The 22885-nt window shown below is 39.2% G+C and overlaps 1 protein-coding gene across 1 annotated transcript in view; it reads left to right on the top strand.

Annotated features, from left to right (window-relative positions):
• The first annotated feature begins 142 nt into the window (after positions 1 to 142).
• Positions 143 to 22885, top strand: part of MPHOSPH9 (M-phase phosphoprotein 9) — a 41110-nt gene continuing 18367 nt past the window's right edge. The window contains exons 1-9 of the mRNA XM_029912653.1: positions 143 to 272; positions 4325 to 4478; positions 9401 to 9490; positions 12698 to 13221; positions 14651 to 14777; positions 18222 to 18312; positions 19412 to 19518; positions 21092 to 21214; positions 21873 to 22327. Of these exons, the coding sequence (XP_029768513.1) occupies positions 166 to 272; positions 4325 to 4478; positions 9401 to 9490; positions 12698 to 13221; positions 14651 to 14777; positions 18222 to 18312; positions 19412 to 19518; positions 21092 to 21214; positions 21873 to 22327 (1778 nt within the window). The 5' untranslated portion in view covers positions 143 to 165. The remainder of the gene's footprint in view (positions 273 to 4324; positions 4479 to 9400; positions 9491 to 12697; positions 13222 to 14650; positions 14778 to 18221; positions 18313 to 19411; positions 19519 to 21091; positions 21215 to 21872; positions 22328 to 22885) is intronic.

The following is a 22885-nucleotide window of genomic DNA, read 5'->3' as shown; positions in this document are numbered from 1 at the left end:
TCATGTTTATGAATGTTATGACTGAAAATGTGCTTAGATGATGAGCATCTAAAGATTAATCAAATTGTTTAATCAAACAACGAAGCCAAACTGCTTTTTGAAATGAGAGTATGATAATTCTGTATTTTCAAAGGATAACAACAGTATCGTTCTTGGGAATAAAATATGGAAAATTTGGACTTGGTGAGAACTGTGCAAGAACTCTCCCACTCTTCTATAGAATCTGACATAAGAAGTTCCTACAACTCTGGCTGTAACTTGAATACTAACAGGTAATGATAATGTATAGCACAAACTGATATATATCTTTTTAAAATAGGAAATATGTATTGGACTACAGCTGGTTTTTTGTCTTTCTGTTTGGATGATGCCTCAACTCATTTGAAGTGATGTCGTTTTACTAAAACAAAAGCTTCAGAATTTATTATGTGGCCTTGTTAGCTTCTGCTGGGACAAAAAGAAAGGTGACAAACAAGTCCAAAGCATACATGTGAAATAATCCCTCAGCTGTTGGTGTGCTTCTTGATTATTTTAAATCTGTAGAGAACACGGCTGCATTATTAAATCTGTATGTAAACATGTATATAGGCCACTTCTACCGAAATATAGTATTGTGAATAATTTGTTCTTTCATATGTTAAATGCAGCTAATATAAGGCCACTGTTACTGTAAAATTGTTTATTAAAATAGTAATTGTATTCAGTTACCTGTACTTACATTTTGTAATGCAGGAGGAAGCATCACAGTTCACATTTATTTATTGTTCTTAAAATGCATCTTCCTTGTCTTTCCTACTTGTCTCTTTCTTCCTTTCAAGATTGAACTTTTTCTTCTTGTTCGCTTTGGGCCTGATTTAAAGCCCAATGAAGTCAGTGTGACCCTTTCCATTGAGTTCAGTGGGATTTGGATTAGGTCCATTCAGTTCGGGATCAGTTATATCAGTGTAGTGTGAGCGACAGTTGTGATCTTGCGCAGCCTTTTGTAATACTGATGTGTTTTCTGGCATTGAGAAATGAATAAAGATAATTCAATTCCTTTAGTATACTGTTGCTGTATGAGGGATAGGACTATCTATTGTGATTAATGAGTATTGCTGTTGAAAGCCACAAAATCTCATTTCTTCTGAAGATAGAGAGGTACTTAGAATGAAACTAGACAACCTTTTAGTATGTCACTCAAACTGCTAACAGTCACCATTTTCAAGCAGGTGAAACAATAAATGTTGAGCCAAGAATGCCAGTCTATATCCAGAGTATTTTATTAAATAAAGCTATAAAATAATAGAACATACCTGTTGAATCTTGCCAATTCCTATTCTATTTATAGGTACATCTTTATATAGACAAGAAGGAAAAATGAAAATTTCTGTAATCGTGATGGTCTCATAATATCTATCAATGCAGAAGGAGGCACTGCAGTTCTTTTCTTTTTCTTTACACTTCATAAAAACAAAGAAAATGTATTGTAAGCATCCTGATATGAAATAGGATTCTGCAAGACAACTGTAACGTGCAAAACACAAAAAGGAATACAAAAAGCTGTCCACTTAAGCAGATAACACCATTGTGCCGGGAAGCTAAATCTGGGCTAGTGAACCTACCAGATAGCTTATCAAGTATAGGATTGTGATCACTAGTTCAGCAAGGACCCCAAGTGGTTAGCCTTCAGATGCAAGTGAGCACATAAGCTTTCTGTGGCATTACCCCACACTTTCACCTCCTGCGAGGGTTAGAATTTCCAAGTAGGAATTAAGGCTAGGACAAAGATTTTTTTGGGACTGTACCAGATTCCCAATAGAAAGAGGGGAGGATGCATTTCCCTGGAAAACAGGGATTTATAATTTGTGATTAAATTGTAGCCCAAAAGCTTATATGTATTACATGCATCTACCACTTATATGTATTCATTAGTCTGCACCTATTCCATTAATCAAGAAGGTAGGGCTAGTTAATCTTCAAGTACAAAGAAATAATATCACATCTCTGAGGTAATCTGTATTGTATATTAGATCCCCTTTATAGTTGCCGATGGAAACCCTTAGTGAGATTTCACCCCTTTGTGAGTTTTGTAAATCTGTACTTAAATCTGTTAGTACACTAGTTTTCAAACTGGGGTGTGACAAGATTAACAATGGGGTGCAAGAACATATGCTGTATTAAGTTTAGAATATTTATAGTAACTTGTCTGTTGTAATAAACAGTTGCTGTGAAAACCTGAATTCTTTTTCTATTCAGCCCCCAAAATATGAAAAGAAAATGTGGGCTAAAGCAGTGCTTCTCAAAGTTGGGCCGTTGCTTGTTCAGGGAAAGCCCCTGGCGGTCCGGGCCGGTTTGTTTACCTGCCGTGTCTGCAGGTTCGGCCGATTGCAGCTCCCACTGGCCGCGGTTCACCGCTCCAGGCCAATGGGGGCTGCGGGAAACGGCGGGGGCTGAGGGATGTGCTGGCTGCCCTTCCCGCAGCCCCCATTGGCCTGGAGCGGCAAACTGCAGCCAGTGGGAGCCACGATCGGCCGAACCTGTGGATGAGGCAGGTAAACAAACCGGCCCAGCCCGCCAGGGGCTTTCCCTGCACAAGCGGCGGACCGGCTTTGAGAAGCACTGGGCTAAAGGACCAGATGGTAAACGGGAAGAGATTCTTCCTAACTAGAGCTACTAAGATGAAGGCTATATGCCATACATCAGTATGATTTTCTCACAGGAAGTTATATCTCTAGAGCAGTGGTCTCCAAACTTTTTTAATCGCGCACCCCTATCAGTAAATTTTTGAGCACGCACCCCTGCCGCGCCGGCTCTACCATTTTTGCCAAAGCAAAAAAAAAAGCCGCTCGGATTCCCGCCCAAACTGACGAAGCAGAGGGGAAAAAAAAGTGCTTCTCCTGCTGCGCACCCCCAAGGATCCTCTTGCGCACCCCACTTTGGAGACCACTGCTCTAGAGGCACTGCTCTCAAACTTCAGACATCAGCAGTATACAAGGACACTTTTCTGTAAGCTGCTGTCTTCAAAAACTCCTAAGTCCTGCTTTAAGGAAAATGTATGATTTATTGAAATCTATGCTGGTGACCAATAATAACTGCATATTTGTGAGGGCCACACTTTCTCTTTTCTTGGACAGCCATTATGTTAATTTTTAAAAATACTTCTGTCACAGCCCTGGTTGATCTCCCTCCTCTGGACACTCACTAAGCTGCTGTGTTTGGATCCTGACACTGGATCATTTTGTTTTTAATCTCCCTGTGGTTCAGCTCTTTGACTCTGGCCTTTCTGACACTCTGCCTGGGCATAGATTCTGTGTGGTACCCTTTCTGGAAGTGGGATCCCTGGGCCCAGTTTCCCTAGTCCCCAAGACCAGTGCTGACCTCCTTAAGACTCCCCAGTAACTTAAACATGCCCTTTCCCAGAGCTCCACTTTTGTGAGCGCACTGGTTTATAATTTACCCCTTCAGGGACATATTCTAGTTGAAGCAAATAGAGACAGATTTTGCAAAAAGATTTCTATAACAATCACTTTTTGCTTTAAACAGCACCAGAGATACACAGATCAAGACAAAACAATACACATCTACACACCATTACTTGCCCTCATTTCCTTACCACTTGTGTGCATTCTTCAAGATTAGAATCTGTTTCTTTTCAGAGATCCAAATCTCTTCTCTGGGACTTCACTCCTCCAGCTCAGGCTTCTCTTCTGAATCTCCTTTCTGCCTCTGCAGCTGCTTCCTTTAGCTTTGTCTGGTCAGAAACCTGCCCCTTTTGAATCACTCCAAGTTCTCTGTTTTTGTGGTGGTGGTGGTTTTTTTTTTTTTAACCCCCTGCTCTGACACTTCTGTCTCTTTGTTCCCTTCCGGAGATTTTCCACTCCTTAAAACCCTTCTACTCTCTGCAGACAAGCAGGAGAAAACTGCTTTCACCTATGATGCAGTCATCCCATTTTTCTGTCTGGTCTTTCACACCTGTCCTACTCAGAGACAGACACTCTGGCACCTCCCTCTGTCTCCTTAGGACAATAAAGTTCATAGTCATAAGTACTTAAATATGCAAAAAGTTCATAATTTCAAACAATTAATAAATTAGACATAGATTCGCTAAGTTGTCACAACATGTTTAAGATGACACTGAATCATTTTATGAATTCTCTAACTTTTTTGAGGGGAAAAATAGTCTTGTTTGTGTGATCAGATCAATCTGATTTTTAGTGTATTAGATTTCAAAATGAGAATTCAATACCAAAGGCTTTTGTATTACTAGTGTATTATTTTGAGTACTGTTGTTGGACAACATCTGGCACAATAAATAATTCAAATGTTTTTCTTCATGTTTCAACAGAAGTAGTCCCTCATCCAATCCAAATGGAGTTTCCAGTTTCTCAGGGAAGACCAGCCCCTCTGTAATTCCTGGCTCTGTTGAAGCACTGGCCTCCTTTATGCAAGATATACAAAAGAGTGGAAGGACAGACTCAGAAATTTTGAAGAACTGTGAGGTATCTGATGTTCAGTTTAATTTTTTAAGTTTTTGTATTAATGTAAAAAGGTTGCAGTATGGAGGACAGGTCTAATGGTGCTATAACTTAGAAATAAGACATGACAATGTGTGTTTTGACACTTATTTAGGGAACTGTTGTGACACAAGAGTTAGAATGTAGTACATCCTAGTGTAATCAGATACATTGCTGTGCCTTATTGCAATCCTAGCTTGGCTTTGTATGTCTTAATATTGCACATATAAAGTACAGACGTAAATGTGTTTGAAATGTAATAGACATTTTTTTAAAATGTTGCAATAACTTTGTCTAATTTTTAAACCTTTAAAAGCACTGAAATTCAACGTAAAATCTTAAACCAGGGTAGCTGCACAGTTGTTAGCAGAGTTACTTGTACTGTACGGTACTGTGAAATCAGAATCCGAACCAGAGTCTTAGAAAAGTACTAGCGTGAGTCATTAGTTTTATTTTCAAGAAACTATTAGTGTGTTTGAATTGTGGCATTAGTGTGTGTTGCATTCTTCAACAGGTGTCAGGTCATTTTAGCTCATTCTTGATTAAAATATAAGTATAAAAATAAGATAATGTAAATAAAACCAAACTCACTGGTGCTATTTATAAATTTGTTAGTCACTTAATGTTTTAGAAGTCTTTCACATAATTTTATTAACTTGCATTTGTTTTAGTCTTTTTAAAATCTGTAATAATGTTATTGAAGTTGTAGTAGCACTTTGTAGCGGTGGAAATGTCTTGAAATATTATTAATGTTTTACAAAAAAGTAGCTTCATTGCAAATCCAGTACTTTTTCAGAGTTTCATGACTTGACTTTTTAACATAAATTCCCCCAAACCACTAGGCAGAAGTGAATAAGAGATAGGTAGAGTGGGATATACTGTGAAGGGCTTTGAAAGGGCTTTTGTTGGTATGAACCTTAGACAAATATTACTCTGACTGGAACCGACCCCCTCATCGAATTCAGGGGACTCGGAATTTTTGGACTGCATACATAATGTATGTTTGCTATTTGGAACATACTCACCCTGAAAACCATTGATGCTCCTGTTGTCTTGTTACGTGAAAGACCATGAGAATTGAACCATTACAGCATTTTTATGGCAGGACTCTGCAAGACATGTTGAAGTGGTGCTGCCAAGATGATTATTAATGGCTATAATTGTCTATGGTCATCCCCCGGTGGTGAGGGTGTCGGCTGTGTGAGTCTTGGCAGTGTTGCCTTGACCTAGTCAAGGAACACTCATAAATCCCTCAGAAGCTGGTCTCCCATCTCCGTATGTACCATGGTGGCAAGATTTTCTCATAGATATGGCAACATCAACATCATTGCTGCTTATGCACCTGCTAACCTTGATGATGAGGAAGACAAGGAACTATATACACCAGCCATGTATGATGTCATCAGCAGAGTATCTGTTCATGACATTTTCATTGTGTTATATGATGCCAATGCTACGCTGGGAGCCAATGCTAGAACAGCTTTGCCGGAAAGCATTGGGCATTTATTTTTGGATGCGACCATGAATGATAACGGTGAGTGATTGCTCAGGTTTTGTGCTGGAACCGGACTCCATATTTCTGACACCGATTTCCAACAGAAGAACATACATGCCTGGACTTGGTATTTGAATGATGGACGAATCCACAAAGCACTAGATCATTCTTGTATCCAAACAGTGGAGAATCTGTATACATCTCTGTTGGGTGATCGGCAATATTGACTGCAGGTTGCCTGTGGCCATGGTGAAACCGAAGTTGAGGGCAACTCAAACCAATCCTTCCATTAGTCATTTAGACTGACTGACTGTTGCTGTAAAAATGAAATACCAGACTGAAATCTGCAAATGATTTGACACTCTGATCCAGGGGTGGGCAAACTTTTTGGTCCGAGGGCCACATTTGGGTATGGAAATTGTATGTCGGGCCATGAATGCTCACAAAATTGGGGGCTGGGGTGCGGGAGGGCGGGAGGACTCCGGCTGGGGGTGCGGGCTCTGGGATGGGGCTAGGGATGAGGGGTTGGGGGTGCAGGAGGGTGCTCCGGGCTGGGACTGAAGAGTTTGGAGAGTGGGAGGGGGATCAGGGCAGGGGCAGGGGGTTGGAGTGCGGGAGTGGGTCAGGGGAGCAGGCTCCGGGTGGCGCTTACCTCAAGCAGCTCCAGAAACAGCGGCATGTCCTCCCTCTGGTTCCTACACAGAGGCGCAGCCAGGTGCCTCTGCGTGCTGCCCTGTCTGCAGGCACCTCCCCTGCAGCTCCCAATGGCTGTGGTTCCTGGCCAACGGGAGTGGCGGGGGCAGCGTGCAGAGCCCCCTGGCTGTCCCTACGTGTAGGAGCCAGAGGGGGGACATGCCGCTGCTTCCAGGACCCTGCTCCTCAGCTGGAGTGCTGCAGTGGGGCAAGCCCCAGACTCCACTCCATGGTGGGAGCTCGAGGGCCACATTAAAATGCCTGGAGGGCCAGATGCGGCCCCCGGGCCATAGTTTGCCCACCTCTGCTCTAATCTTTGCATATGAAAACTTTGAACATGAGGAAATCAACAATTTGTGGGACTGTTTCCAGCCTTCTATTATGGATGCCCCAACAAAGTGCTGGGGAAAAGGTGCACCAGCCCTAAACATTAATGAATCAGTCAACAGAGCCCGGACATCATAGGAAAACAACATGTGGCTCACTTAAATGGGAAGTATCAAGAATACTGATGGCTCAGTGCCTTGCATAACACAACTTTAAAGCAGGACCATGAAATGTTTTGGGGAAATAAGGCTCAATTGATGGAAGCGTCATTGGCCGGAAATGATTATGGCTTGTCTGTAAAGAACTGTGCACCTTAAAAGCTGGTCTACAGAACAAATCCTCACCCGTGAAAGATGGACGCAATAACATACTGCACATCAAGGCAGAATGTCTGAGTGGATGGAAAGAACACTTTCAGGAGCTTCTGAACCACCCCGTCAGAGCTGCTGATGTGCAGCTTCAGGAGGATGCAAAGAGTCCAGTAACTGCCCCTCCATGTAGAGGATGTTACTATCGAGGAGGTTCGACGTGCAGCCTATAAGCCCAAGAATTGCGGTGCTGCTGATATTTGTGGTATAGCTGATCAAGCACGGTTGGGATTCTGTCTTGGAGTGACTGACACATATTATCAACCAACTATGGATTCGTGCGAAACTACCCGATGACTGGGACCGTGGAATTATTTTGGAAAGGGAAAGGTGATTGTCTGGTGTGTTCAACTCACCATGGCATCACTTTGTGTTCCATTCCAAGCAAATTCATGTTCGTGCTGGTTCTTCTTGAGCATGTTAAGCCCACTATAAGGAATTTGTGACCTCTATAGCAAGCCAGGTTTATGCCTGGCTGATTAACCACAGAACAGATTTTTACCATTAGACAAATGATTAAAAAAGCCCAAGAGTTTTGGTGTGGGAAGGATGACATGTATACAGCTTTTATTAATATAAAAGCTGCTTTTGACTCTCTGGGGCATTGTTCCCTTTGGCTCTGCCTGCAAGATGCTGGTGTGCGTGGCAAATTCCGCAACCTTCTCATAGATATGCACTGCCAAAATGAAAGCTGTTTGCTTAGGTACAGGTGTGTCCAACTGGTTTGAGTACCACAGAGGCATCTCTTAAGGGTGCATGGCTGTCCCTGATCTGTTCAGTGCTGTTGTTAACTGACTGGAGGCCATCACTAGCTGCATACAGGTGGTGGTACTGTGTGACTTTGGCATAATAGACCTGGAATATGCAGATGACATGGCTGTACTTGCATTCTCATGAATTAATCTCATCAGTGCCCTGAATGTATTTACAAAAGATGCAAGTAAGCTTGGTCTTCTAGTCCAATTAGAAGAAGACCAATGATGTAAGTGGTTGATGTATCTCTGCCCCATCCCATCATAATCAATGGACAAGATGTTGAATTCATCAACTCATTTGAGTATCTTGGTTCTGTTGTCACCAAGGAGGGAGGTTGCCTTACTGATATGAAACATCTAATTGGCAAGGCTATGGGTATTATGAACGCTCTTTGGAAGCCTCTGTTGCATCAATGGGACTAAGATGTGTATCTATAAAGCAGCAGTGGCTTCTGTCCGACTCTGTGGCGGACCAGGTTTTAGAGACGCAAATGTGTCAGCTGGATGTTTTTGACATGAAACCAATGATGTATTGAAGGCATATGGTGGATTCATCACATTATGAATCAGGCTGTCAGGTGTTGGACTAACCAGTCTCCAGTGTCTTCCCAAGTGACTCAACACTGGCTCAAATGGTTTGGCCATGTCCTCCGTATGCTGCAGCCCATACCAGCCCGCCAGCTTTATGCATTTAATCCAACAAAAGCTGGATGGAGAAGACCTTGAGGCCTTGCACACACTGGAGGGATGTCATGGCTTCCGACCTTGCTTTCCTCAGCCTTAATATAAAGCAGGCTGCAACCTTGGCAGGAGAGTGGGCTCTCTGGAAATGCATGATACGAAGTGTGCACTCTACAGTCCACGAGCAGGAGAATGAATAAATAAATAAGTAAATACCTTGAAAGTGAAGACAAGCCGCTTATGTTTGATGTGATAGAGAAGGGGGAGCCAGTGGAGAGATGTAAAGAGAGGAGTAACATGGTCTAATTTTGTAGAGAACATTTTTTCCTCCTTTATTTTTTAAATAAAACTTAGATATGCATACATTAACTAGAAGTGTCTTTTTTATTTTTCTCTGTGTGTTTGTATTATGAGTGTCACTTCTTTTTCTTGGCTGTAGTTGTTTTTCTAGCCGCTATTATTGTTTATTATTTGTATTACAGTTATAGGTAGGGGTCTCAACTGAGACTGGGGTCCCGTTGTGTTGCTAGAGTAAAAGGAATAAGGAAGCAATATGATTTTTAATTATTTCATTTTATGGTTTAATAGACTAGGTGGATACAGTTATTCAAACTGGTGGAGAAACAGTGTCAAGAGCAGATAGTTGTCCAGCAAGAGCAGTTCCATCACCAAATCCAAGTAAGCAATTATTTGTTTATGCAGCAGTTTTAGGCTGACTGCTTTTTAACGTTTTGATCTATTTTTGTATATTTACAAAACAATACAGCACTGTATCATCCACTGCTGTTGTATTTGTTCTGTAAATACATGTAGGGCCTGATTGTCCTTTCATATGTGCAAATTTAGTCAATGGGAGTTGCGTGTTTGCATATTGTGGGAAAATTGGACCTCTGATATTTAATATACATGTCTGCAGTACCTTATCACCTGGCTGTTTAATAGTGTATATTTTTAGAAATGGAAAAACAAAGCGGGTGTTTTTATTCAAATTGTTCTTTTTCATAAACATGTATTTTGACCAAATATACAACAAATGAGATTTTTATAGATAATTACCATTATATGGAATACATATTTTTCTAATTTTAAAATATTATTTGCTCTATTTCAGAAAACATAATCTGAAACACGATTGTCTTAGTTATATGGAGTTTTGCACATAGTACAACATTCATTGTAATATTCTAACAGCTATTTTACCCTTAACTTGGAGAACCTCCCTTTCTAACAATGAAAAAATGATTCAAGATGTTAAGATCTTGTTGTTGTCAAGATTCAAATTCTCCCTCATTCTTGTTTCACAATAAAATCAAACTAGAAGAAAATGTATGCGTGCACATAGGAGAGAGAATATTTTAATATACATATACAATATTTACTATCTTCATTTTGATTGCTGTTTTTTCCCTTTCCTGATGCCCTCTACACTAGTAGTAAGCAACAGTTCCTGAATTGATAAAATTAACAAGAGGTACTGTCCTTTTCTTCTAGCCTATCTCCTATTACCCCCCTATTTTTTTAAATATTTTTTGTCCGAACATTTTTGTTCCACCCATGTCCTGTACTCTTGTATTTCCTTCCTCATGTTGTAGAGGTTAATTATAGTGGTTGTTGCTCTTGCTAGCCTTGACTAGTACACTATGTTGGCTTTACCTGCCTTGCTTTTACTGATAGGAGGGCCTACCTCTGCAAGAGCTAACTCTGCACTTTGTGGTATTAGCAGAGACTAGCTGCATGAATGGCCACACTGTTCAATATAAAACCAATGGCCCTAATGCTTTTCTCAATTACTCCAGTATAAATTAGGAGTAACTCAATTAAATCCATCACAAAGTAAATGAAGTTACTCAAGATTTATACTGATTAACTGAGAACAGATTTTAGCCCAGCGAATCAGTGGAAAAAATATGGGGAGAAAACACATATTTAATAAGGAGACAAAACTTGTAGCGTAGCAAGAAGCTTCTTTGATATTTAGTACCACTCGGAGGTATTTGCTTTGCTGTGCTGTCAGTGACATTTTAACTCAAGGGACAAAGATCCTGAGTTCGGGTTGGAATCACTACAGGGCAGATCCTCAGCTGGTGTAAATTGTCCTAGCTCCGTTACACCAACTCTGAGTCTGCCCCAGTGTCTTTCAGATAGTGTGACCCACTCCCGTCCTGATCTATGACATTCTTTGAAAAGGTGCCTAAACTACATGTTTACTATAGGGCTGAACATTTCCAAAAGATAATTCAACATCTAGATATTATGTAATATTTTCTATTGCTTTGGACCTTGTGGAGTCATTTACAGCTGTGCAAAGTGGGTGTAAAATGCTGCCCAGTCAGAATAGTGTTTTACACACTTTCCACAGATGTAAATACTTACACATGGTGAAAGGCAATGGAGAATCTGACCCATTTATGTCTAGTTCCTCCCCACCCACAAAAAGAAAATGAAAACAGAAAATGTTGTTGGTCTTGTGATCCAAATCACCAGTGGCCAAGGAAATTTTAATTTAGGACAGGAACTCCATCCTTGAATCTTTGTGGACAGCGAGGGAGAGAAAAAGACTGAGTTGAAACCCGCAATAGTTCATTTTTATCACAAGTTAATTAAAGCTAGTGGGCCTGATCCTGAGAGGTGCATTACACCTGCAACTCCCACTGAAATCAGTGGGTTTTGCTGGTGCTCACTTTCTCTTGGAATCAGGGCTTGTTCTTCTTTTTCAGATTTTTGGACAGAAAGGTTTTTGTTTAATATTTTAATTTGCTCTCTAGTTGGTATTCATATATAATTGACGTGATGTGGCTTTGGGGAGAAACATTAAAGGAGATTTGACTCCTGTGCACAGAAAACTTATTAAAGCGTATGGGAGTTTAATACGTTACATTTCTGGAAAACAGCTATAGACCCTGATCTTGCAATGCATGCATGGAGGACACCTGTGTAAATATAGAGCTTCACTGACTTCAGTGGGGATACAGGTTACAGTTCTAGTGCAGCTCATTTCAGGATCATGGCCATAGGTACCAACACAGAACTTGATAAAAACGTTTGGTTACTCTTTGGAACTGTTCCAGTACATCAGCAATTATAAAACACTTTTTAAATGGTGTATTATTTACCAGTATACTGAAACGGCTCTTTTGGAGACAATCCAGACTGAAAATTAAATGTTTGAATTCATACTCTTTTAATTCTAACAAATCTATATGGATAATGTAGTTAGTGTGGATATTTATGACAGAATGTGTACAACCATAAGGCAAACACACAAAAAGTAAACCTCTGTGTCAAAATGAACTGCATAATATAAACTTATTACCCAAAAGGGATATTTTAAAACAAAGAGTTCTTAGAAAATAATCTTACAGAGGTACGTTATTCCTATAACAGTTAAAGCTGAATTATAGTTTCCACTTCCATTAAAGCTCTCCCTCTATTGTCAGAAATGTATAACTTGGATATAAAATTCCTTTAGACCTAAATTTAGGAAACATGTTCTTTGCCCTGAGACAAATTGTTTGCCTATTTTAAAGGATGTGATTAAACAATTTATAACTCTGTATTTAGCTGATACATCACAATAATTCTGAAGGCATATTGGATACACACGTGCATGTTTTTAAATTTATAAGTGATTGCTCAGGATAGTCATTCACTGCTTAAGACTAAGATTTTTTTTTTAACACACATTTTACTGTTATGGATAGGACACGTTTTTATTTTATGCATGATATATCTATATATTGAAAAGCCTTAACCAGGAATTAGTTCAGATAAGTTCACTAATTCCTAACAATGAAAGTTAATGTAAGATGCATCAAAATACTAATGGGATTTGTGGCACAATTGTATGGTAAAAGCATTTTATCTATTCATCTTTTCTTTTTTTAGTGTATACAGAATGAGATAAGACACTTAGTGAAGTTGCAGAACAGTAATGCTTCATGGGATTCCTTCAACAGCAAAAGTTCTCCTGCTAAACATGCAAACAATTTCTCTTCACTAGAAAGTCAAATGGGGTTTTGTTCTGAAACCTTTGAAGAAACTGGGTGCATTGTCAATGAACTTAAATCTAATGAAGCTGAAAGTCAGCCAAAAGCATCTGCTGAGCATCAAGAGTGTTGTGTAAATAGTATTTCAATGAGCAGTGGGTATGGTACCCTTTCTGCATCAGAACTGAATCCTAGGAAATCTAAAGACATTAAGAAGTGCATGGGGTATCCAGAGAAGATTTCAAAAGGACAAGGTGATGCACCCGTGATGAAGAAGGATTCAATTGCAGCCAATGTACAAACTAAAAGAGAATTTATACAAAAAACTGAGAAATATTGTCCATCACTAAAAGATGGTATTTTAGTTTTTCCTGCTGAATTTGAACATGAGGTTACTGAAGGTCACTGTGGGAAAAAAAACTGGTAAGTGACAGACTTTCCAATTAGTAAATTTAGTACAGTGTGGTGCCAGTCCTGCAAACACACGAGTAACTTTATGCACCCAAGTAATCCCATTGAATTTAATGAGACTACTGGCATGCGTAAGTGTGCTGTGCTGTTTGGCATATGGTCAAGTTCATTTATCCCAGCTTTTTATGTATGATATTTGAAATGCTTGTCTGTTATTGATATGGGGGGACAAATGCAGTGATATATTTCTAATTACAAAAATGAGCTAAAAACACATAGTTGATATGCAGCGTTTTCATTTATAGATTGCAAATTTCATATATTTATGTGTTGAATGTCTGCCTGTATGTGATTAGTATGCTGCTAGCTTGTGCAGTGGCAGCCTACTCATCATTTCCTGTGTGTATGCATTGTAGTATAGGTTGGACTATCATGAACCACAAAAAACAAAATTTGTTGTTGTTTTTTTTTTGCTGTACCCAGCAGAATGAAAGTTCAAAGGGTAAGAAGAACTTTTCATCATCGATAAACTGAAATGAATGTCAAAATGTTTAAATTAACTTGGCTGGTTGACAGCATATAATACCATATATGGCTGACCCTTCCCTTTCAGTGAGGTGGAAATGGGAATGTGTGATTTCTGCTCCATATTTATATCCTCTGAGTGGGGGTGTGTTTCTCTCCCTCATCCTTCTTTCATTGGGGTAGATTCTGATAACCTTGTTCATTGATGAATAGTATCTTAACTCCATGAGTTGTCCTATTGAAGGCAGTGGGGCTCTCAAAGAGTACTACTCATCATGAGTAAAGGTATCAGTCTCTCTCTCTCTGTATAACTTTTCTTTCTGTATCTCTGTTTGCATCTCTCCTACTGTTACAGAATTACTTGGATTGGAAGGGACCCCTAATAGTAGGCTATGTGGCCATGCCCCTGCTTAATGTTGTGATTGAGTCTGAAACACTTTACTTATTGAACTAGCTAGGATTCCATAGTTCTGTTCAATTTCAGCCTGTAGCCAGTGTGCCACTGTTAATGTAATTCTGTGAATTAACATAGCACTCACTTGGTTGATTGTAATCCACTGTGTGGTTACTTGAACGGACCAGGAAACATGGTGTTTGTCTAAGTATGTGTGGTGCCTCTGTTATACATAAGTTTTCTGTTGTGATTTGTTAAAATATAGGAAGTTTGATTCTAGACTTACGGGGCCAATAACTTTCCTTATCAGTGCTTTTGCTGGAAGTCAAAACACAGAAAAGCAAATTGGTATCCGTTATTTCTCACTCTTTCTCAAGAATGCACATGGACAATGAAACTTTGATATCTGTGTTTCACATTGAATGGTTTAGCAAGAAATGAATTTCAACAAATTATTTTTACGTTACTATAAAGGGAATAGCTGTTGTGTGTTTTTTTTTTTTAATTCTTCTTTCCATGTAGTAAATATCTAACATCATGGGCTCAAAAGCTGAAACAAAACCAACCGAAAAGAACAAATATGGAAGAAGAAGGGTACATGAACTCTGTGCAAGGAAATGAGCAAGCAAAAAAATTAACATTGGAGAATGTAAGTGATATACTACTTCTGCCTAGGATGTTTCTACATGGATGTTCAATTAAAGCTTTAACTATGAGTTACTTTTTACAATATGTACTTTTTGTATATGATCTTGTACTTTGCAACTGTTTGTATTACATCCAAAAATCTCTCGCTACAAAATATAGGGCCTAATGTGAGGTGAAGTCCTACAGAGTTGAGGGCACTTAGCGTCTCCTAGGAGACACTGCGCATCCTTTCCAGATTGGGCCCTTAAGCAGCTGGGAACCACTGACCATTTTTATTGGCCTTTTATAATAAAACTCCTGGCAGTTTTTTTTCTTTTTTCAAGCATTAGTTGATGCAAGCTCAAGGAACTTTGTCCATCCCCATATATGGCTTCACTAAAAAAACTGCCCCATGAATCCAGTTACACTATAGGGTGCTAAAACACACACAATCAACCCTACCTATGAGAGAAGTTTGGGACACTGGATTGGATGTTCAAAATCACTTATGGTAATATACATAGTTATGGCCTTGGTATTTATGCTTTGTGTGCTGTAGCTCTAAAATTATAATGTTGCCTTTTCTTTTAATGTTCATTATGCTGTCTGTCCAGAATACATTCACTCTTGTGTTGCCTTCCATATGTCTTTGAATAAAAGTGCCAGCTGGCACGACGTTTTTAACTTTAAAGGAGCAATATGCAGTATAATAATTTACATGCTAATCTCAGAATCTGGTCAGACATCTAACTATGAAGCTTTAGAACGATGGTAATTGTACTAATCATTGTCATACACCTCTCTCCTGACACCATCTTAAGGAAGAAATTCCTACATAGCTGTTTAATGACTCCACCTGCCAGGAAGTAGCAGCCTTGAGGATTGTTTATCACCTGGCTTTATAAGGTGCTGCCTATTCACTTTCCTTTTAGTCTCTTTGCTGCTCTGGAAGCACTCAGTTGAGACCTCTTCATTTTTCATTGTCATGCTTCTGAAGAGCAGAAGACAGAAATTTAAAAAGTGATGTTAAGAAAGAAGAAAAAAATGGGGGGAGGGCGGGAGGGAGAGAACATGTGATGCAATGATGTGGGAAGGTTTTTCTGCTTTGTTTTGGTTTTTGTTTCTACTTTCCCATTTAGCAAATCCTCCCCTTTTTCAGTCTTGAGCTATACTGAGCTTTTCACTTCTGCCAAGCAGCATAGTTATTGACCAACAATAGCTTCCTGCATTTGGGGCTGAGCATCATCAGTATGCCAAAAGGGGCGGGGGGGGAGGGGGAGATCCTAGTTGATTGGAATGTCTTCAGACCCATGTATGCTCTTGAGTAAACTTGAATGTACTGCAGGATAGTATTTTTGTCTTGATTAGGTGTTTCTTCACTCTTTTTCCCCCAGCTCTGCTTAACAGCCCTTCTTGAGGTGTACTTCCCACTCTCTAGTCCTTTGTGGGTTGGTGCTTTTTCCTGGGCGGGGAACCAAACAAACCCCACATATATAGCTTCTGACTCTTTCCATACTTTTCAGATGGAATTGGAGGGAGCTTAGCTAGTCTTTCAATCTTTCTGTTTGGCAACCTGAATGTAAAATCCAGTTTTGTGTGTTCTGCAGGGGGAGGAGGGGTAATGGATTGTGTGAGGTAATTCTTAGAAAGTACAAAACTTCAAGTTGCAGCCATTAGGGATTTTTCCCAATAAGAAATCTCCTGGAATCACTTGCAAATGATTGGATATCTGCAATGTAACAACTTTGTTTTATGCCAATATGTGTACAGGTTATTAAGGAAAGTAATATACTGCATGTATACAGGACATGCTTTTCAGAAAACAACTTTATATAGGTATCAAATGTATTGAAATTTAGGTAAGATTGTATTTTTCATAGAAGACTACAGACATGCTGAGTTTGACTCCTTTACAAGAAAATATCTTTGAGTTACTAGAGTGCAAGTTCAGCATTTCTGAAGAACAACACAGGAATTGTCAATCTAGTCTAGTATCCTGTCTCTGACAGTGGCCAGTACCAGTTGTTTCAGCAGAAGGTTCAAGAAAACTCTGCAGGTGGGATGGTGCTCTCAAGTATGATGCTTTATATACCTTCCAAAACTCTTAATTTTTTAATATTAAAGGTGGGTTTGTAAATTAGAGTCTGTCTGTTGATTTCTGACTCCCATCTTGAATTTGACCCCCAAAAGTTTTAGTTTATCAAAGGTCTTGCAGAGATGGTCTTCAGTGAGAGTTGCAGTACTTGGCACCTCTTTGGATGAAGTCCCTAGTCATATCCTAGTCGTATTCTGTTTTAGCAGTGTTTCTTCATTACAAAAGCTGTTTTCATTCACTGAATGTAAAACAATTTTTGAAGTTTCCCCTAAGGAGTTTTGAGTTTCCCAAGGCTTGCTCTGTTTGATTCCAGGCTCTTAAATAGGGTCAGAAAGCTTTAAGCACTCTGCTGTATTGTTGGCTTTAAAGATGATGCAGTTAAATTTGAAATAATCTAGAATACATTACCAATGCACAAAAAAGGTCATTTTACTAGAGTTTTGACAACTTCAGGGGTTGAGATGATGAAAGCTTCAATAAAACACATTTGGGTAGAGCCATACCGGTTCATTTGCCATATTTTCGTGTACCTTCTTAAAAGATAGGACTACTTTTTTTTTATGGATGCTCATTTTTGTCAGAGTGCTGCAGTAGCTGTTTTTAAGGTAAGACCTCAACCTCGTTTAACTACTCTGTACATCAGCTTAGTGAAAGGCATTTCTTCCTTTGATTAGGGAAGAGGAGAGAGTTATGACAAAATTAAAATTGAAATTATTTGCTGTAGTCTTCTCCATATTACTTCCCACCTCTTTTGAGGTTTTGTGTCACTTTGTATTTTGTTGGGATGGTTGATTAGATAGTTTTGAGTGATGACAAAGGGTGTATTATAAGGCTAAGATGATAGAGAGTATTTACCTCCTGATTCCTGGTAGGTGGAGTCATAACAGCTGAATGTAAGAAATTCCAGTCTTAGGATGAGGAGAGAGAATAACACATTTATTGGTAAGTAAGTCGTCTCTATAATTGCACCTTTTATGGAGCAAAATTTCAGATGACTGTCATGCTTACAATGGGAGAGTTCTTAGTTTTGTGAAATTTCACAAAACCACATTCAACTAAATGTATCACACTTGAACTAAATAGAAAAGTGGGTTCCCAAATGTGTGTATGGGTGTTTTGTTTTTGTTTTTTAACAAATATAGTATGCTGTGTTTGTTGGCTGCAGCTCATTGAACACAAAATGTCTGGGCCTCGATATCAATTCAGTTGAATGGATATGAATCATGTTATTAAACTAAATTTTTAATTCAATGTTTGTTTAACAAAAAATGTTTTAATGCAATTTTTTGAACTGGTGCACCTTTATTCCTTCTTTTCTGCTTTTTTATTTTATAGTCCATAAACCATATTCTTTTCCCTTTGGAATTTTAGACTAGTGTTACTGCTGCTGCTTCACCATCTTACACTTTTTACCTCAGCCAACCAAATGAAAGTCCAAATTCCTTAGCATCTGAAGCTTCAGGTATAGTTAATTACTAGTTTATTACTAGTAAAGCCCGACATTCCATTCTTTTTTCTTTTGGATTCTCAATATTTAGAATTCAGTGCTGTAACAGTTACCACTTCTGTTATTTATTTGCTCTAGGAAATTTGTTTCTAGCATTGGCAGGCTGTTGAGCCTTTTTAAAATCACATAATTCTGATTATCATCTTGCTATTTTCCCCACTTCAAACCCTTGATGACTTTTGCAGCCAGTATCTCACTACAGCTCGAATTAGGCTGTAAATCAAAGGATCTAAGGCAATATTTCAAACCTACTAGGACTAAAATCACTATGATGGATTAGTAAACATTTTCAATTGTCAATCCTGGTCCAGTGATCAGAGGGGGTATGGAAACTTGGAAGCACCACCGCTGTAAGCCTAAAACGTGTTTCCATATTCCTTCCCCAAATATGTGAGCAGACTGCACAGACCTGTTTTTGTCAGTCAGACCCAAACAATCAGCTCACATATTTTGATCAGAATATAATGCAGATACATTTTAGGAGCAAGACCAAGTACAGAAGTACATTTATGCAAATTTACTACACCCACTCACAACCCGCTGAGAGAGAACTGTGAATTTAAGGCAGCAACTTGGACTCAGGGCTGTTTGTTTATCCCATTGATGCTGGGTCTTCTGGAGGATTTTATTAGCTTACTCCAGAGTGCTGATCCAAACCAAGGAGTAGGCAATTCAGAGTTATGTCTAGGGCTAGATTCTCAGCTCTAGCGAACGTTCTCATAGCTCCATTGACTTAAATAGGTGTATGACAACGTACGCTAGTGGAGGATCTGTCCCCTAGAGTCCAAGGAGTAAGCCCAAATATTTTCACTAATTTCTTGGCACTGTTTCTGGAGTGGTATAGTGTAAGACTAGTATACGTTTGTTAAAACCTCTTGATACAAAACACCAGTTGCTGCTGCCAAAGATTTGAATAAGATGCTTAAGTAGACACTAGTATTTAATACAGTGGCTATGTTGGCTATGAAAATAACAGCTACATAACTGACTTAACTATTTTTGTTATGCAGAAGTGAACTTTACAATTGTGATATCTTTTATTTTTGCTTCTTAGGACTTACATACTGGAAACTAGATGAAAAGGAAATGTATCACTCTTTGCCTGAAAATTTCAGAAATGAATTTTCTAGTATTTTTGCCACAAAAGTGTCATCCGATCAGGTACTTTTTTGTTCAGCTTTGAAAATCCTGTAATTGTTCATTGTTTCCCATTTGCTCTTTACAGTCTGCAAAGGAGTCAGTCTCTACAGTCTGCCTGCTATAGGGCTATCTAATTTCTTTTGTGATCCTGTGGCTGTTGAGGTCATAGGAGGTGCTCAAGCTACCAATAGCAGCCCCCTAATTTAAAGAGAAGGGGCTAGAGGCTAGCATGTTTAATGAAGGAGACAGAACTCTGGATCCTCCCCCTTTCCCACTCTTAATAAGACAGCAACAGAATCTGTTGACCTTCTAGAGTATGTCTACACTGCAGCTTGGTGCATGGCTCCCACCCTGGATAGATAGACATGGGCTATCTCTACTTGAGCTAGCAGTACAAACCCACCCAACCCCCTGTATCTGTACTTGGGTGGCTCACCCATGCCACTGCCTGTGTTACAATGTCCACACTGCACCAACTCAAGCAGAGCTTGCACATGTCTGTCTGCCCAGACTGGGAAGTGTGCTCCGAGCCTGTTCCCCACCCTAAGGCATGCTGCAAGACCTCCACTCAGCAGGCTTTTGAGAAGGGGTGCATGGATGAGGATCTAAGTGAGTAAAAGAAATAATTAATAATCCTGACATGTTGGGTGTGTGGGGAACAGATTTCATGAATAACAGGTTATTTTGTAAGGTTTGTATGTATCCTATTGTACATTTGTCTAGAGTTTAAAAAATAAGTAACTGAGAGACACCTCCCAAACAATTGCATACAAACTTCATTAGTAATTAAAAAATCTTTAAACCCTGGGGGCCTGAATGTCTTGTCACTCCAGTGATTTACAATATTATATTTACTTAGGTGGTCTTATGTACGCTTTGGTGCCTAAAGGGAAGACGAGAAGGTGGATAGACAGTTATGAATTTACCATAGCAATCATACTTCAGATGATCCATTTTCATTTGGATTGTGTGGTGGGCTTCTGTTGTTTAACCCTGTCAATTACACAGAGAAGTAAACTTCCCCAGGGAAATGTCTTTTTTGCTATTAACTCCCACTCTCAAATTCTGCTTCTTCATTATTCACTTGCATTTGATGAACTGCTGTGTTGGGGCCTGTGGGGTGTCAGGTGGAGAAATTGTAGTAAAATTGAGGAAAAGGCAGAAGTGCTGTTCTTTAGCCATTCACAACGGGATTGCCTCTCCTAAATGTGTAGCCATTATTGTTTTGAATGAGAAGCAAGCAGAATAATTGTTTTATTGAGCTCCTCATTGTCTTCAGTCTTGTAATGTCTACTGGAAACTAATCTGCCTTTAACATGGGTATAGTTGAGAACAGTAGAATTAAAGTTACCACCTGCTTTTTATCTTGTTTGAATACTTCAGGCATTCAGAGAGAGAGAGAGAGGCTTACTGTTTACTAAGGATTTATATATATATATATATAAAATTGAAAGCTCAGTGGTTTTATGTGGGTGCATTGAACAAGCCCTTCCTAACTTCTCCATTTTAAATTAAGTATATTAGGTGAAGATTGCTTAAATATCACGGTTGTTTTAATCAGGGAAACAATTAGCTATTTTGTTATTTTTTTAAGTCATCTTCTGGTGATGAGATGAAGCCATCGTTGAAGGATATTTATCATAAAAAACAAAGGGAAAGCAAGCAGCTGCCAGAATGGAATCTCATTTCTCCAGCCCAGCCAAGTCACCCACCAGAGGTAACGTTTATTTGCACATTAATGCCTCATGTTTGAACAGAAACATTTGGCCTGTTATGAGGTTTCAGATTGGTGGTTCGCTCTCATTTTCAACTCACAAACCAAGTTCCCACTCTTGAAACAAAGACAAGATGTAGGTTGTGCAGATCTTCATGACCTTATCTAACTGTATCAAACTCTATGATATCTGATTTTTCTCTTTTCTTCCTTGAATCATCACCAAAATAGTTAATGACTATTTAAGAGTCAACCTTGTTAAGTTTCACAACCAAAATCCCTTGAAATGATTAGGGACAGCACACTTTTCTTGCAGTTATTGTTTCACGTTCTCTGCAGTCTTGGGCAGATATCACTGAATTTGATTACATTAGGCTCACACTTTAAAAGTTTTCTTCACAACTACAAGTTCTAGAGATCCTGGTTTTCATTTTAAAAAAGGAGTGAAGACCAGTAACAGCCACCAGAAAAAAGTGCCAGCTCACTAAGCTGTTGCAAGTGCATCCAGTTCTACCCTTATGTATTGCTACCAAATAATTGTTGTCATACTACTTTTAATAGTTTCTGCAGTAGATTTGTATCTCCTTCTAATGGATTACATGATTCTTCATTCATAAAATCCAATCATAGTTTATTAGTATTTTAATTACTTATTTCATAGGTCTTAACACTAGATCCAACACTGCACATGAAACCCGGTGAGCAGAATCCAGGACATTGTTTTGTCAGTACTCTTTGTGAGAAGACTCCTTTTTCTCCAGACTCTATAGTGGATCCCACTTTTTCAAGTCATTCTGACACGGATTCATTTTCACATACAAGCAATATAACTTCACCTCAACTAGGTGGTTCTCCAAAATATACTTCCAGCACTGAAGTTTTACATTTGGACCCCTGGGAAAATAATGCATTCCAAAATGAAACCAAGATTGGCTGTTCTTTTCCGATGCCATATGCTGATACTAGTAATGATCTGTTAATCAACACTGAGGATGAAGAAAGTTTAACTTTAACTCCATCTTCGATCATCCAGTCCCAGCTTCCATGTGGTGACAACAATTTACCAGAATATAGTATTTCAGTGACATCCTTCGAAGATCCGGTGATGTTGTCAAAGTAAGCATTTTTGGCTTTTGTCTTACTTAAATTGTCCTTTTTTCACAAAAATAAAATTTAAAAATACAAAGTTCAGCAGAAGTTGGACTAGCTCAAAAAAACACTGCTAGAATGTCACTTAATGAAGTTTTTTGGGTAATAGAGATTTGTGCATACCCTCTACGAGGTAACTAAGAACATAAGAATAGCCATACTGGGTCAGACCAAAGATCCATCTAGCCCAATATTCTGTCTTCTGACAGTGGCCAATGCCAGGTGCCCCAGAGGGAATGAACAGAACAGGTAATCATCAAGTGATCCATTCCTTGTCACCCATTCCCAGCTTCTGGCAAACAGAGGCTAGGGACATCATGCCTCTCGTATCCTGGCTAATAGCCATTGATGGACCTATCCTCCATGAATTTATCTAGTTCTTTTTTGAACTATTATCCTCATTTTACAGACGAGGAAAAACTGAGGTTCAGAGAGGTGAAGTAACTTGTCCAACATCACACGACTGGGTGTGAGAGCCATTAGAATCCTGTCACCTCATCCTATGCACAACATTAAACAGCTTGC

The sequence above is a fragment of the Terrapene carolina genome, unplaced genomic scaffold (assembly GCF_002925995.2).
Source record: "Terrapene carolina triunguis isolate 2854851 unplaced genomic scaffold, T_m_triunguis-2.0 Scaffold234, whole genome shotgun sequence".
Taxonomy (NCBI): domain Eukaryota; kingdom Metazoa; phylum Chordata; order Testudines; family Emydidae; genus Terrapene; species Terrapene triunguis.
Note: the sequence above shows the minus strand (reverse complement) of the source record. Positions and strands in the feature narration are given on the sequence as shown.